Source organism: Macaca mulatta, chromosome X (assembly GCF_049350105.2).
Source record: "Macaca mulatta isolate MMU2019108-1 chromosome X, T2T-MMU8v2.0, whole genome shotgun sequence".
Classification (NCBI taxonomy): domain Eukaryota; kingdom Metazoa; phylum Chordata; class Mammalia; order Primates; family Cercopithecidae; genus Macaca; species Macaca mulatta.
The window spans coordinates 7,413,784-7,430,982 of record NC_133426.1 but is presented as its reverse complement, the minus strand read 5'-3'; the positions used below and the strand labels follow the sequence as shown (position 1 = coordinate 7,430,982).

Sequence of the window (17,199 nt, the reverse complement as noted above, 5' to 3'; positions counted from 1 at the left end):
ACCACTGCAGTTCAGCCTGTGCGACAGAGCGAGACTCTGTCTCAAAAAAAAAAAAAAAAGATGAAATAATAAATAAACACAATTAAGAAGGACATGAAAAAGACACATTGGAAGAAATGAATGCATGGTTTTAAGTGAGTTGAGAACATTTTATTTTGGCCTGTTTTCTCCCTCCTCTTGCCATCTTTATGTTGAATAACAAAGATTTGTTTTATCTGCATTTCATTTTACACATTCAAGCACAACTCAATTTACAAACTTCACTGAAGATTCCTGCATACAGGACTTTCAAGTGTTACCAGACTTTTTGGTTTTTTTGGTATATTATCTGAAGGCTACTTTTAATGACAGATAAACTTAGACAATTTGGACGTTATTTCCATGTGTGTTGTGTTTATTGATTGCTATGGCTGATCATGTGAATACATTAGATCATGGCTGCATTGAGACTGTTTGGCCTTGGAATAGACAGCAGAAGGAATATTGTCTGTGTGATTCTTCTGTCACCATTCCTCATCGTGCACTTCTGTAGAGCTAGGGGCTGAGGCTGCACACACCTTGAGCACCTCATTGTCCGTCCTCATTGCCCCAAGACTGTTTCATTTTCTTCCTTGGGAGGCTTCTGTCCTCCGCCTTCTCCATCACTCACTCCCCTTTGAGGTGGGCTTGAGAGCACTGAGTGCCTACTGAGGAATGTACGCTTTGATGCAGCACTCCCATTCCTTATGGCTTCAGGACATGCCCCTTGCTTCAAGAGCACAAGAACCACTTTGGAATTAGAAGCATTTCTAGTTGCTGTATTTACTTTTTAAGTTTGCCACAGAAAATGCCAGTTTCCAATTCTCATAATAAAAATGGAACCTCCTCTGGTGGTGGATGTTTTGTTCAGCATCCACGGTAAATTTGACTTTTTAGTTTGATTGAATAATGAGCCCCAATCTAATTACACGTGACTTCTTAGGCATGCACTCTAATCAGTAAGAATTCAAGTCTTACAGACAATAATCTAGTTAAATTCTGTCCAGAGTTGTTCTTATATTGGTAAGTGATACGTGTACCAAGATTTGTTTTACCCCCAAAACAGATCCCCAATGGGATTAGTCCTCAAAAACAGCAATTTAAAAGCATATCCAAAGCACACATATTATTAGGATCTGCTTTTCTTTGTGCGGGATGTGTTGTTGACATGTGCTGATGTGAGATGTTTCTTTCCACAGAAGTGGGTGGACGGAGGCCTCACCAACGCTCTTCCCATCCTGCCCGTCGGCCGGACTGTGACCATCTCCCCCTTCAGTGGACGACTGGACATCTCCCCGCAGGACAAAGGGCAGCTGGATCTGTATGTTAATATCGCCAAGCAGGATATCATGGTGAGTAAATATGTTCAGTGATATATGAAGAGTCCTGATTTACTAAAAATTTCCACAGATTTCAACGTGTTTCCCAAGCACTGGAAGCTCATTGATAATTATAGGTAGGGGTTGCATCTTCTCTTTAGTGTATTGTTTAATACTTTACAACATGTATCAGGCATAGAAACTTGGGTTCTTATGGACTGTCAGCATTAAGTCTTTTTGCTGCTTTTATTTTTATTTATTTTTATTTTATTTTTAGCACCCCTCCTACCTTAGCCTGCCATGTAGCTGGGACTATAGATGTGCACCATCTCGCGGGGCTAATTTTTTTTTTTATCTTTTGTAGAGACAGGGTTTCACTAGGTTGCCCAGGCTGGTCTCAAACTCCCTGACTCAAGTGATTCTTCCATCTTGGCCTCCCAAAGGATTACAGACATGCACCATACCCGCCCGTTTTTGCTGCTTATTAACTGTCACTTCTTTTTCACATCAATAAACTTGGTAGGATATCAGAGCAATTTTTTTCTTCTTTGAGACAGGATGTTGCTCTGTCCCCTAGGCTGGAGTACAGTGGCAAGATCATGTCTCACTGCAGCCTCGACCACCCAGGCCCAGGTAATCTTGCCGCCTCAGCCTCCCAAGTACTTGGGACTGCAGGCACGTGCCACCACACCCGACTACCTTTTTAAAAAATTATTTGCAGAGACAAAGTCTCACTGTGTTGCCTAGGCTGGTCCCAAACTCCTGGGCTCAAGTGATCCGCCTGCCTTGGCCTCTCAAAGTGCTGGGATTACAGGCCTCAGCCACCATGCCTGGCCCAGAGCAATTTTAAATAAAACCATTTATTTGCTTAGAAAGATGGAAGTAATGAAATATATAAAACTAGTCGAGAAAAACTTAGGGACCCAAATGAATAATTGACATAAAAATACTGATTCCCTTAATCTAGTCTAATAGTTTTCCATGTGGGATGATATCGTACCCAGACATTTTTGGTTATCATGTCCCAGTTGTGCCCCTGGCATCTGGTGGGTAGAGGCCAGGAATGGTGTTAAACGTCCTACAGTGCACGTGACCATCACACAATTAAGACGTCGTGGCCCCAAATGTCAGCAGTACCAAGGCTGAGAAACCCTCCTTTACTGTATCAGTGGAGGTAACTTCTGAAGTTTAAATTTTTCCTACTGATTTTTTTGTTACTGCTAATTGTATCTGTGATAAGAAAACCTAGATTATAAAAATAGTGTATATTTTCCTGTACTGCAATATCCTACAGCTTAAATTTCAGTCTTTTTATTCTAGTTGTCCCTGGCAAACCTGGTGAGACTCAACCAAGCCCTTTTTCCCCCAAGCAAGAGGAAAATGGAATCTCTGTATCAATGTGGTTTTGATGACACTATTAAGTTTTTACTTAAAGAAAATTGGTTTGAATAAAATGCTTAAAAGCTTATAATGCAAAACATGTTTCAGACAGTTTTTGATGGAAGTTTCTAATCAAATCCTTTTTAGAAAATCTATCAAGACTCTCAATTGTATTATTACTCCTTGTAATATTTGTGTTTATTTTTAATATTTGAATTATTACCTAGTGCAAGGATGTAAGAGGCACTTTATTAGAATTTGACAATGTCATTAAGAAGGATACACTTAGGTGATAAGAAATCATTTTTGGTGAATTGTCATGTCCTTTAAAAAATGGAGGAGGATAGGCTCTTTGGGTAAATTGAGGAACATGGAAAATGGAGGGCCACCACTTAGGTGCCATGGAGAATGTGTGGCATGATCTTGACATGAAGCATGGGTGTTTCCATGACTTAGCTGTATCCCTGTAGCTCTGGAACTGAAGGAACTAGGCTCTCAGGCTGACCCAGGCCACAGGGTAGGAGAGGAAGGATTTGAGAAATAGGTGACTCATGGTTAAAGACCTTTGATCAGAACTGGAGGAACAAAGGTTTGTGTATTAGTCCATTTTCACACTGCTGAGAAAGACATACCTGAGACTGGGCAATTTACAAAAGAAAGAGGTTTAATGGACTCACAGTTCCACATAACTGGGGAGGCCTCACAATCATGGTGAAAGGTGAAAGGCATGTCTCACATGACAGCAGACAAGAGAAGAAAACTTGTGCAGGGAAACTCCCCTTTATAAAACCACCAGATCTCTTGAGACTTATTCACTATCATGAAAATAGCATGGGAAAGACCTGCCTCCATGATTTAATTACCTCCCACTGGGTCCCCCCCACAACATGTGGGAATTGTGGGAGCTACACTTCAACATGAGATTTGGGTGGGGACACAGCCAAACCATAGCAGTTTGCTTTCCACAGGTGTGTGCAGTTGCTCCCAGTGCAGTTAAGGGCAGATATCCAGAAACCTAGGAGATTTTGAAGAGGCTTATCCCCTCTCATCTTCCTCCTCTAAACCACCACCCCCCCCCCAGTTTAGGAGATTATCAGGCTGGTTGTCATTCATTCTCTCTCTCTCTCTCCAAGGCCATACCTCTCTGAGTATTTAGCTATTGTTCTATATATTGGATATATCTATTGTGGGAACTTAAATAGATAAAATACTACTAAACACAAAGAACCAGGTAGCCTAGTAAATAAGAATTAAATCCAGAATAATCATTCACTTCTCATTTTTAAATCATATACTGATCCCAGGTCTTTTACTTTCTGAGTAGTTCTCCATCACTTTGAGGACTTGTGTATGGGCTTGTACTAATTTACTTACACTGTCTTAAATCCTAAATCTGTTTTTATGAGATTTTGCCAAGTATGAACCCTTGATTACTACGAGGCAGTTAGAGACAAACCAATTTAATTCCATGTCTTCAATTGTCATGCATTTTCCCTTTTACCCTTTGAAACTATTTTTGAGTCACTTTTATGGTTCTCAGAAGGCAAAATACACAATTTTTTAGCACATAAACACCAAAGATGGCCTCTTTTTGAGGCGTTCTGCACAGACCCACTCTAGAATAATGATGGTCCCTGTGGTATGTAGTTTCTCCTACTCTAGCTAACATGAGGTTTAATCTTAATGTGTTGTTTCCATAAGTGACATGAAGTGGATAGATTCTCAATTGTTATGTCCACTTATTCACTAGGTAAATTTTCAGTTTTAATACTTTTATCCTTACCCCTTCCTTTGATCATTTTGTGTGAATATTCTGTTTGTATGATACACTGTATTTCAATAAATTCCTTATTGATGTACCCTTAACTTGAAGAAATTTAAGCTGCAAAACAAAATCTCATTGCATAAGACTTTTTTGAAGTGTCTGGTATTGACTATATATGTATTTGACCCTGTGGGTGGATGGTACTTTTCTTTTTAACTTTTATTTTAAGTTCAGGGGTATGTGTGCAGGTTTGTTATAGGTAAACTTCTGTCATGGGGATTTGTTGTAAAGATTAATTTATCACCCAGGTGATGGTACTTTAAAAATATTGTAAGATCATTGACATATCAGTCTGCAGCAACTTTCCTGCATGAGAGAAATACAGCGGTGTAATGAAACGCATACTTGGTACACACTAGGCACTCTCTGGGGCTGGTGCGCCAATTCTCCTGTGAGCATGCTCCCAAGCACACTCTGCTTATCTTTGCTGGAGTGTGTGCTCATGCAGCCATACTCATTGAAAACAGGCATTCACAACAGGATCTGCCTTACTTGTGGGATCAAAATTTTGAGGCATTGTAGAACTGGCATGTAGAAAATCTGAAAGGACTTTCTGACCCAGATACTGATATGTTTGCAGGATAATTACTGTGATTGGCGGCTTGATACATTCCCAATTCTCTGTGGGGGCAATTTCCTTATATCTTGGAATCTGTCATTAAAAATGTCATTATTCTTCCTTTTCTTCTTTTCAATAACACGCTTTACTTTGTAACTATGGTAACCAACTCCTATTGACAATTAGAGAAAATAGATTTGGTTTTGAAGTTAAACAGTGCTCTAAAGGAACAAGCCATATATTAAAAAAGGAAAGAAAAAAACCTGTTAATTCTGGGTTCTCAGTATCAGGTGCGGGGTGTGTATACCAGAAGCTTGCAAAGATACAGTCACACCACTCTGGGCATTGAATTTTGATTCTAAACAAGCATGAGCACTCAAAACACGCAGATATTAGTGATTATGCTTTTAATTTTTTTGAGGATTAAAAAAGAGAAATACAATTACATAAAAACATGTTTATAAATATTAGTTGTAAAAAGTTTTTGGATCCAGTCTATTACTTTTACAGTTGAGGAGCCTAACTATGGAAGATCAGTGTTTTGGGATTTTTCTTGCCTAAATTTTGTCTACATGATAGCAAAATAAAATCAGAAGTTGAAGTAATTATCTAAATAACTCAAAGTAGGAAGGAAGGCAATTATTGCAGTTCATGAAAAGTGTACAGATTTTTAGACAGTTATCATGATTCTGATTTGCAAATTGACAGTTTCCTTGGGCAGAATTCACCATTTATTTGCTTAGTTCTGCACTTCAATTTTTCTCTAACTGCACAACTCGAAGCTCTGCTTACTTAATGATAACACACGTTTATTTTTCCTCGCACATATCCGCTAACTCAGTATAATTTCCCCATTTTGACTGACTTAGAGGGGAAAAATATGATTTAATTTTATTCATACTTTAGAAAGCATGTGTGAGTACATAGTCATGTACAAGTCATAATATCACATCCAACTTAATCTTGAAATAAGATAATTTGTGAAAAACATGAATATGAACATACTTGCACATATATATGTATGTACATATGCAATACCTAAAACATGTCACAGCAGCTGCGTTTCAACTGTGCCGAGATGAAACAGCATTTATGTAATGCTCGATTTCACTGAGTTTATAAATGCTCTTTAACATTTATATAGTCAGATCCACTTTTGTGGGCAGACCTAGTAAAGTGCATATGGGTACTCTACTCTTTTGGAAAGCCCCACAGCTCCAGGCAGTCCAAGAATATCAGCCCTCCCTTGATGGGTTCAATGGCTTTGCAACATGACCTTCCAGCTATGGCCAAGCTCATGACCCTGCAGGTGGGTCCCTGATTCATGAACTGTCCCTTGCAAGATTGAACTTGGGCCATGCAAAGAGTCTACCGGACACTTTTGTGGATCCCTCCCTTCACAGAGTTCACCTGAGCAACCAAGAAAACAAACATGTGAGATAATTCAGGCCACACAAGCAATGTGAAAGGGCCAGGAAGCTTGAGGAAGGTTTATGGTGGCTGCTTCTCCTTTTGTCTCCGACAGTGAGATGTGCCGGTGTCTGTTGCTAGCCAAGACAGGGACTTCACTATTACCCCCTCACCCACCACTCACCTGGACACCCATCACTCACAAGAGGACACCCTGGAGGAAAGGCTCAGGATGACACACGTTCAAATCCTGAAGTTACTCCAGGAAGAAGGTAAAATGGTCGAAGGAGTGATCACTGGGCTTATCGACACTGCGGACACATCAACCCCAAAACTTGGTTCCTGGCAAGATCATGGAACTAGGCAATTTAGCTCTACTGATCAACCTCAGTCAGAACTATTTCTTGACAATTTCAAATCTAAGGGGGTTACTAGTGCCAGTCACTCCCAGTGAGGGAAAAGATCTGTTCTACTTTGCCATTTCTGGTTGCTCCTTCTACTGGCTGAACAGAATCCTGGTAATGGATGATCTTATTGTACTTGTCAAGGGAAGATGGATTTGCTGCCATGTGATGGGGATAGGGAAGAATGTGCATGAAATTGGGGTAACCCCTGCAGTTATCCAGCCTACAACCAGCACTAGTGCAATAGTTAGTGGGAAACCATTGCAACCTTATATGGCAGAAGCAAGGGCACGTATCCCTGAGGACCTAAGGTTTGGGTCACGCCACTGGAAAATGGACTCTGATCACCTGACCCGTGCCTGAAAAGGAAGCCACTATGGAACAGAGAATGATTGAGGAAAGTCAATGTCACCTTAGAAACAGTGGCAACCACAGTGACCTAGGATGGCCAACTTGATGCCAAATAGCTGAGTTTTAGAAGCCCGTTCTCCTACCAGCTGCCAATAATAGGAACTGTTGATATCATATCCTTCCAGTACCTGCTCTGTGTGACTTAACACAGCCAGGGTCTATTACTTGCTGCTAAAGGACCCCACTTAGAGTCGATGTACACTTGACCCTTGAACAAAACGAGTTTGAACTATGAGGGTCCTTGTGGATTTTTTCAGTAAACATTACACCAAGTGTGCCTGCCTCCCCTTCCACTTCCTCTACGTCTTCTGCCTCTGCCACCCCTGAGACAAGACCAACCCCTCCTCTTCCTCCACCTCCTCAGCCCAGTCAGTGTGAAGATGAGGACAAAAACCCTTATGATGATCCACTTTCACTAAGTAAACAGTGAATATATTTTATCTTCCTTGTGATTTTCTTAATATTTTCTTTTCTCTAGCTTACTTGATTGTGAGAATACAGTGTATAATTCATATAACATACAAGGCATGTCTTAACTGACTGTTTATGTTATTAGTAAAGCTTCCAGTCAATAGTAGGCTCTTAGTAGTTACATTTTGGGAGAGTCAAAAGTTATGTGTGAATTTTTGACCACAGGAGTGGTGGACGGGGAAGTCGGCACCCCAACCCCCATATTGTTCAAAGATGAACTGTACATAAATAACTGCCCAACAACTGGTGAAAAAGCAGATGAGGACTTAACAATTATTTCTTTATTACTTTCTTATGTTAAAAAAATCCCTGTGTAGGACAGTACAGTTGTGCTTGTTTTAGGGTACCTAGGTCTTTCCTCCTAAAGTAAGCATTAAAAGGAAACATAAAGGGGCTTTGATTAGGTTGTCATTTACAGATACGCAGCTTTGACATGTGTCTTTAAAACAGGAGAGGTTGTCATCTGTCTCCCAACTAGGAACCTGGTGCTTAACTAGAACTTATGTGTGGGGTAAAAGAGTAGGAGTGTTCGCCTTCAAATACATCCTTAACGCTCAGAAACTGAGAGGAGGAGCTGAAGGAGATCAAATGGCTTATCACATTATCATTCCTTACATTTCACCATGAAGTTGTTTTTAGCTGACAGTCTTTGTAAAATCCTCCTCACACACTAAGAACTGAATACATTTTGGTTGCATGTTATAGCCACCTATGTATTCTAATGTTTGGTACAACATTTTCTTCAATGACTTCCAATCTTTCTTGAATATGACCTGTTTTATTTTTAGTAGAGGCAGAGTTTCACCATGTTGGCCGGGCTGGTCTCAAACTCCTAACCTCAAGTGATCTGCCCACCTTGGCCTCCCAAAGTGCTGGGATTACAGGCATGAGCCACCGCGCCTGGCCTGACCTGTTTTATAAGGTAATCCAATAAATATATGCACATATTTTACACATATATTTCCATATGCATATAGGCATACATGTGCAAATATAAATATGTAAATACATACTCATAAATAAAAATAATTTTTATGAAACACTTTTATTATGTGTAATGTTTTTTGAGGTTTTTATTCCATTTTTATTTGTAAAAATTGTCATGCTACACTTAAATAATTTCACAATCACTGATGGATAACAGTCTGCAGTTTGAAAACATTCTAATGCAAACTTAGAACAACACAGACACTGAAATTCTCAACTTGTGTTTAAAAGATTTTACAAAAAATATGACATCCAAAAATAATTAGTACTTTATTTTAAATAATTTCCTTTTCTTTCTCCTAAGTCTTAGATATGTTTTATTTAAATTTATGGCTACAGAATATCTCATAGAAATTATTTCTACTCAAAAGCATGATTATTTTCTATGAGTGCTATGAATAAAAATTCCTTAGTTTATGTATTTCATCTATATAAAGCTACTTAAATGGTGATAGTCATTCCATGATGAAATTCTTTAATCAATTAGTTATATAAACCAAAAAGTATTCTTATTTTTTAGCCACATTGTGGACAATAAGATAAAGTAAATATACCTGTAAGTGTGCAAATACTTTATATCTAACATAGATCATTGTCACCTTGCAACAATAAACATAAAATCAGTTGGCTAGATTGTCCTTGAACAATTTAGTACACCAGGCTACTAGCATGAAAAAGTGCAATTGATTTCATTTTCATTTGTTGTTATTTTATATAACAACAGTATACACTATATTATATTTTTGTGGTTTACAATACCTTCACTATCTCTGTCAGTGAAGTATAATTAACTTACTGTTAAAAAAAGAATGCATATGGAGTTAGAATATGCAATCAACATTGTAAAATACTTTGCATAAAGATCTTTCTTCAATCCATGTTCCATATTGATCTATCACATTTGCTTAGTGGCTACAATTTACTGGTTAGCCTCCTTGTCATCTTAAATGGTGTAATTAAATTATTGACTATAACTGGGAAGATTGAGAGGGTACCAATGTAGTTTTAATGTACATTTCAAAATATTAGTGATTTGCAAAGTATTTCTATGTATTAGAAGGGTCAGAAAGAAGGTATTTAATCATTGCTTTCTGGTCTATTCCATACATATTTATTGAGAATTTACTATGTGCCAGGATTTGTGCTACATACTTGATATGTAGATGTGAACAAATAAAGCAGGTTCCTGACTTAAGGGAATATTTGTTGTACTGGGCGAGAAAGCAGTAACAAGCAAATGAGTCAATAAACAAGGTTAAAAATGGGGATTTTATTAAATTACAAAATTAAGTAGAATAAAATAGTCTATGGTGCTATAGACTAATGGGGAAGATGGCCTCACAAAAAGCATAGCAGGATCAGTGCCATCCTCACTCCCAATGGTATCCTTGCGTTAATTCAAAAAATGACTTTATTTCCTCAAGAGGTTTATTGCCATTTGCTAGGAAGTTATTGTATTTTTACTATTGTAATGCACATCTTCAATGACTTTGATATGGATTATGCCTGCTCAATCATAATCAGCTGCCTTTTTTCTTGTTTTTTTTTTTTTTAAGTTTTAGAAATAGGATCTTGCTCTATCACTGAGGCTGGAGTGCAGTGACACTATGCAGTGAATGCATAGCTCACTGTAACCTTGAACTCCTGAGCTCAAATGATTATCCTGCCTCAGCCTTCTGAGTAGCTGGGATTATAGGTGCATGCCACTACACCCAACTAATAAAAAAAAAAAAGAAAGAAAGAATTTTTTTTTTTTTTTTTGGTAGAGATGGGGTGTTGCTGTGTTTTCCAGGTTGGCCTTGAACTCCTGGAGGGATTCAAGGGATCCTCCCACCTTGGCCTCCCAAAGTACTGGGATTACAGGATTGTGCCATGATGGCCCAGCTGCTGTTTTGAAGACATTGTTGCAGATATTAGCTCACAGTAGTTTTGTTTTGTCTGATGGTACTAGTGCTATTGGGACTGATCTTTAGAAACCTTTCCTTTTGGATTAGTTTAATATGCTTTTGGCACAAATAATGTAAAATTATAGATAATAATAATAAATTTTAAAAGTCTTTTTTGATGTTGTGAGGACTGTTTGTAATGCTCCAGGTGTTATATCAGAGAGATTGGCATCATCCCCATACAGTTCTTTTGTAGACACAACACTGCCCTTTTCTGGTTTTATTCAGTCAAAGCAGACCATCCTTTTGAAAATGCTCTTCTTTCATTATGCATGATAGATTAATAAAATAGCTATACTCAAGAATAAAAAGAAGTTTCAATAAAATACCTTTTAAAAACTCACAATCAAATGGCAAGCCTCATTCTGGGTCATGAAGCATGGGAGCATTTCCATTAAATCAGGGATAAGGCTCGTGTGCCTGACATCTGCTATTCCATACACCGTTCTGCAAGACTTAGAAAATGCAGCAACAAAGAAAAAGAAAAACTAATAAAATGAACAAAATACTGGAATCATTACTGTTGGCCGAAATTGCACCATTTTGTAAGCTCCCCGCAATTTTGCAAACCTTGCAAGAATGTGAGTCCAAACTGCACCTTTATGTAAGCTCCCCGCTATTATGCTGACCTTGATCAAAGTGAAACATTTCACGGGGGTTCGGGCCATGAGAAACATCCTGCCCTGATCACAGGGCAGACAAAGCCCCAACTAAAGAAACGTCCCTATCATATCTTGCTGGGCAAAGATACAAGGAACACTACGATGACATCCCGCCAGAACAAGGACCAGAACCACCTCATTGTGGGAACATCTTATCAATGTCCCACCGGGCAGCAAGCCATACTGCCCAAACCCCTCCCGCCCATACCTATAAGTACCCCCAGCCTGTAAGCAGCGGTGGGCTCTGGCATTAAGCTGGTCCCCCACTTCTTTAGGTTTTATACTGGACACAAAGCCTGCATTTGCTGTTGAGCTACCCTCTTTCTGTGTGTGTGTCTTTTTTTTTTAACCCTCAGCTTCCCTTCAAAACCTAACAATTATATTTGTAAATTGTAAATTGTCTCTAGCATCATGCACATGACCTAACACACTACTGGTCCTCAATAATTGAGGAATAAATAAATAACTGAATGCCTAAATATTTCAGTATAATCAATTGAAAAAGTAATATGAGAAGTTAAAGGATTCATTCAAATGTCTGTAAGAATATATTGAAATTAATAATACTTTATATCAGCAGAAATTTTAACAGTAGAAAAATGCAATCACAATAGCAAAAAAATGGCAACACACAGAAAATGTGCAAGATACATACAAAAACTCTGCACATTAAATCTGCTTATGTGATACCAGACATATTATGTTGCTGAATGGGAAAATTACATTGTATATTGGTGTTGAGTACCCATATATAAACCACAAATTTTACAAATGTCAATTGCACTCAGAACCTTGGTTTTCAAAATGTGACAAATAAATGTTAAAGTTCATCTGGCAGACCATAAAACCCCATAAAAACATAGCTAACTTATTATTTTCCCAATTGTTAAATTGGTAATTTATAAAACTTAAAAACAGTTACTAAGATTGTTTATATCCAAATTTTTCTATCTATTGTAGACATGTCATTTTCTCAGCTTTTTTTTTTCATAAAAATCTATAGATAAGAGATTATTTATGAGGGATTATTGTCAAAACTTTTTGTTGCTTATGAAGGAAGCCCAGCACAAATTACCACAAGCCACAGAGAGTCAAAGAAAGAGAAAGGAATTACAAGTATATATAGCTGTACAATCTAGGGCTATCTCCCGGCCACCTGAGCACAGCAGCTGAAATGAAGGCATTCAAATGTCATCTGTTTTCACAACAGATCTTCTACAGATGGTGGGTGAGATGGCTGTTCGCAGAGCAAAACTCACATTCTATCATATTAACAGCCACAGAGTATATGCTTTTTTTTTTTTTTTTTTTTTTTTTTTTTTTTTTTTTAAATAGGCCTGAAAGAAAGTCTAAGAGAGAATTCTGATTGGGCATGATTAAGTCATGTATCATTCCTGACCTGCTGTGGGCATAGGGGCTGGATATCCTTACAGTTTGGTTTTAAATCATGTGTTCAGTTTGTTGACCTGTGGCTCAAACAACATGGAAAGAGGTAAATATTTAAACCTTTTTATGACTTGGTTTTTTCGAAACCACAACATAAATGTTACCCAGTAATGCTATAAGGGGAATCTCTTCCTCCATAGAAGCCACAGTTGTACCGTTTCATTGTATGAGTAGTCTGTGAATTCAGCAGAGGCAACCAGTGAGATGATGATGAAAAATCTATTGGATGTGACACCACGGAGATGACTGAAGAGAACGGATTGTGTGGAGAGACGCACTTGGAAGACAAATAGCCATGAGTTAAAGAGGGAGAAGATAAAAATAGGTAGACATGATTTTAGGTTTAATCTTCAAATGACAGCCTGTTTAAAAAAAAAAAAATTAACAAGACTTTGGGTGATGATCCACTGGCTCTTTACGTTTCAAATTCTGGTCCGTGAACCAATCCTGGAGCATCCCTTGGGAGCTTATCAGACATGAAGACTCTCAGGCTCCATCTCCCAGCTATTAAACAAAAACCACGTTTCTAACTACAATCCCATGTGATTTGTATGCACATTACGTTTTGAGAAGCAAAGCTAAGATGGTGGTTTCTATGGTGATGGGAATACAAATTTATTTTTAAGTGTGTAATAAGTAACAGATTATACAGACAACATTGCTGTATTTTATAAACCAACTTTTCCCAAGATGTGTGATATTAAAAAGTTGGAGAGACTTCTGTAAAATTGAAAGTTGGGTGTGTGAATAGAAATTAGTTTGGGTTGAGGACAGCAGGACAATGGGGAAAAAAGAAGAATGAGGCATATTTGTCAACAAATAAAGAAGGGCCAGAGAATGGAAGACAGGGAGAGAATACACCGGCAGTCCATTTGTTGAGCGAGTTTCTGGTGAAAGTTGACATAGGGCAGATCAAAAACACTGATGGAGGACTGAGACAGAACTCTTCGAGAGAAGCATGATCTTAGGAAGAGAGAGAAGCTGGCTATGACAAAGGGATTTGGGAACAGAGAAGAGAAACATGAGCAGGTCTGTTGTCTTTCAGAATAAAAGACAAATCATCTCAGTTTGGAACAGCTATGAAAAAGTTGGGGTCTACCAGAGAAAATGCAAGAAACTAGCTGAGATTATGTATTTTGACAATTAGTGAAAACAGTACCATATTTATACATATATATATGTATAAAATACGTATCCTACCACACTTAAATAGCCTGCAACTGCAAGCGGAGAACAAGGATGATGGTAGTGGGAGCCGGACAGGCGGGAGGCTGGAAGGTTATGGAGTGAAGAAGCCTAGGATGGCAACAATGCCTGCTGGTGCCATGGCTGCCTGGGTTAGGTAGTGGTTAGGTAGGTTGATGAAAATGGAAGAAATCAGGGGTGGGAGTTTGGGAGAGAAACCAGGAAATATCCCAATCAAAATTTTTATTTCTGATATGAAATTCTATGAAATATTCTATACATAGAATGGTAGTGTTGGTGAGCCATTTCTAAACTCATTTGAGTACACTGCTTTACCATTGCCATTAATAGAAAATGAATATACAAATTCCATTACCATTCCAGGAAAACTATTAATAACTAATAGAGCATTCAGTAGTAACCTTTTCAAAAGATTAGTAATGATAATATTTGTCTTTCTACTTCAGATGATAGAATCACTTTAGGGGTTTGTTAATAATTTGAGGGTTAAGGCTTTATAAAATAATTTATAGGTTATATTTTTATTATACCCACATTTTGCAAAAATCTTAGTTTGCAAATTCCATTGAATTAATTTTAACACTTAAAAAGAGTCAGTAGCCAGTGCTTGCTAGTACATTCATCTTTCACTTTCCCCACTGGGGTAACAGTTTTGTTCTTCCTCTCTTCTCGTTATCTATCATGGTACCTCCATTCTTTTCAGAGTCAGCATATTACCTCATCTTCCACACCATGGAGAAAATGAAACACATCTAATGGGGAGTCCATCACCTTCTCATGATCAATATATCCAACTTCCCTTTTTTCCCCTTTACAAAATGGAGAAAATGTCTCTCCCTCTCTCAAAACCTGAAATGTATGTTGACTTTGTAGCCCAACACCTCTTACCTTTTCGGGGAGCTCGTTCCACCATCTATAGGTGGCATCATCAACCTCTCCCTTTCTCCTTCATACTCTCCACCACTAACAGGCTTCAATATCCACCATGTGAAAAATAAAAGCCTCCCAGGGCCCCACTTTCTTCTTAAGGCACCACCATGTTTCTCTACTCACCTTCAGAGCCAAACTTCTCGGGAATCGTACCGCTGCCACCTCCGTTTACTCATTTCCTAGGAACACTTCTTCCATCCTGGTGTAGGGTATGCCCCCCACATGCCATCAAGATTGCTCTTGCTGAGATACCAAAGAGGTATGAGTTGACAAATGCAGGGGACATTTTTCATTCTTGACCTTACTTCATGTCATGACAGTATTAATGGCATGCTATCTCCAAACACTGGCACCCTCCTGCCATTTTCCTCCTAAGTCCTTGGGCACTCTTTTAGATGTCTAATGTCACCTTTGCTTCCGCACAACCGTTCAGGGTCAGAGATCTTCAGATGATCTTGTGAATCCTCTGCTTTTCCCGCTCACTCTTCTAATGCTTAGTAATGCTTCTAAGCTGAGTAATGCTGAGTAAGCATCAAATGCAATCCATCAGTCGATGACTCCCAGCTTCTAGCTCTGGTCCAGACTTACCATGGCACCAGACTGGTTTATCCAGCTGCTTACAAAATACCTCAAGTTGGGTGTCTCAGAAACACCTTCAAACTTGACATATCTGTAACCAAACACTGATCTCATCCTCACCATCTCTTAAAGCCTCAAAATGGTTTTTTCTCAAGTGGCCCCATACCCCATCTAGATGTATGATAAAGTATATGTAATATATTTGCCAATTTTACATTTTATCATTTGATTTTTAATTCTTTCAACTTATTCCTTTAATTGCTGAATTATATTGCAAGTTTTCCTTTCAGTGTCAAAATCTCTCTTAAGAATGAATTCTAATAGCTAATAAATAATTCCATGGAGTGATCTTCTTTGCTTCCTATCACTCGATTTAAATATGTTAAACCCACAATATTTTCAACTAGTGATTATATCCTTCAGATTTATATAATGTATTTACCATATTCCAGAGGACATTGCATTTTTAGTTTCATCCTTCCTTTACCAGTATTTCCAGAGTTTAATTTGTACAAGCTATAAACAATGTGAAATACTGAGGCATCTGCCCTTTTTAGTGTTAAGAAATTACTTAATATTCCAAAAGTTTATGCACATTAAGGTCACCACCATTTTTACTTTTTGATCTGGTTTATTTTTATTTATGTAGCATTCTCCTAAATATCCATATTTATTTATGTAACCAATAAAGCAAAAGCTAATCAATTTAACAAATTAGATTCCCATAGACATTTAAACATTGATTACACACCTAATCAAATTATTTTAATCATTTCATTAAAATCACAGTCTGATAGATCTGATTTTCTTCATACTTTAAGCGCTGTACAAAGCAGACAAAACAAGCACATGTAATGTTACAATTGTTTTAATTAGATTGGTTCACTCAGGCTAATGAGGTCAAAAGTGCTAATACCTGTAATTTCATGGTATCTCTTCATTATCTATATTCTTATTCTCTCTCATTTCATTTTTAGAGCTCTCTTTCTTGTACATTTTTATCAGTTTTACTAATTTTACATGTATGGAGTGTTTCAGTAAACTCACACAACCTAGAGACAAAGAAGAAGCATTTTAGATTGCCCAAGGTTGAAAGATCTGGTTTACTAACAAATTTATGGTATGGGTCATCAGAATTTTTTGCACCTTCCAAGGTGATTTTACCATTACACAACAGGTGAAGTCTTACTTTTAGAGTTAACTTTGCCCTTTACATAAGGAATTGTCCATATCACTGTCTCCAACAGTTTGTCAGTATCTTTTTTTTTTTTCTTTTTTTTTTTTTTTTTGGTAGCCCTACCTTTGATCCCAAAACATCTATTGGTCTGGACATGTCATCTTAGTACAAATCAATCTGAACTTACCTGTTTCATGCCTACCTTCATTTTCAGACTAGAGGGAGTGTTCTCTGCCATTGCTTGTTCTGAAGGAGACCTGGCCAAAGCTAGTTACATCTAACTGTTTAGTTCAGTATGGCTCTTGAAAATCATTGCTCATCCACCATTTAGTCCTAAGTATTGACACTATTGCCATTTTTCTTATGAGATTAGGAATCTTAGTGTTTGATCTCTTCCACTGTCACATGCCTATGATTATTCCTCACATGCAGTCCTGTACTGTTCATGTTGAAGTATTCCCAGTTCTAG

At 37.9% G+C, this 17,199-nt stretch overlaps 1 protein-coding gene across 9 annotated transcripts in view; it reads left to right on the top strand.

Annotated features, from left to right (window-relative positions):
• PNPLA4 (patatin like phospholipase domain containing 4) overlaps positions 1 to 17,199 on the top strand; it is a 248,908-nt gene that overhangs the window by 23,982 nt on the left and 207,727 nt on the right. For 7 of the 9 annotated variants that reach the window (XM_015126905.3, XM_028841796.2, XM_077987866.1 and 4 more), the window contains exon 6: positions 1,218 to 1,370. In XM_015126905.3, the coding sequence (XP_014982391.1) occupies positions 1,218 to 1,370 (153 nt within the window). Of the gene's footprint in view, positions 1 to 1,217; positions 1,371 to 2,643; positions 4,580 to 17,199 lie in introns of those variants that run through there. The other 2 variants (XM_028841798.2, NM_001193844.2) reach the window with 2 other exon arrangements.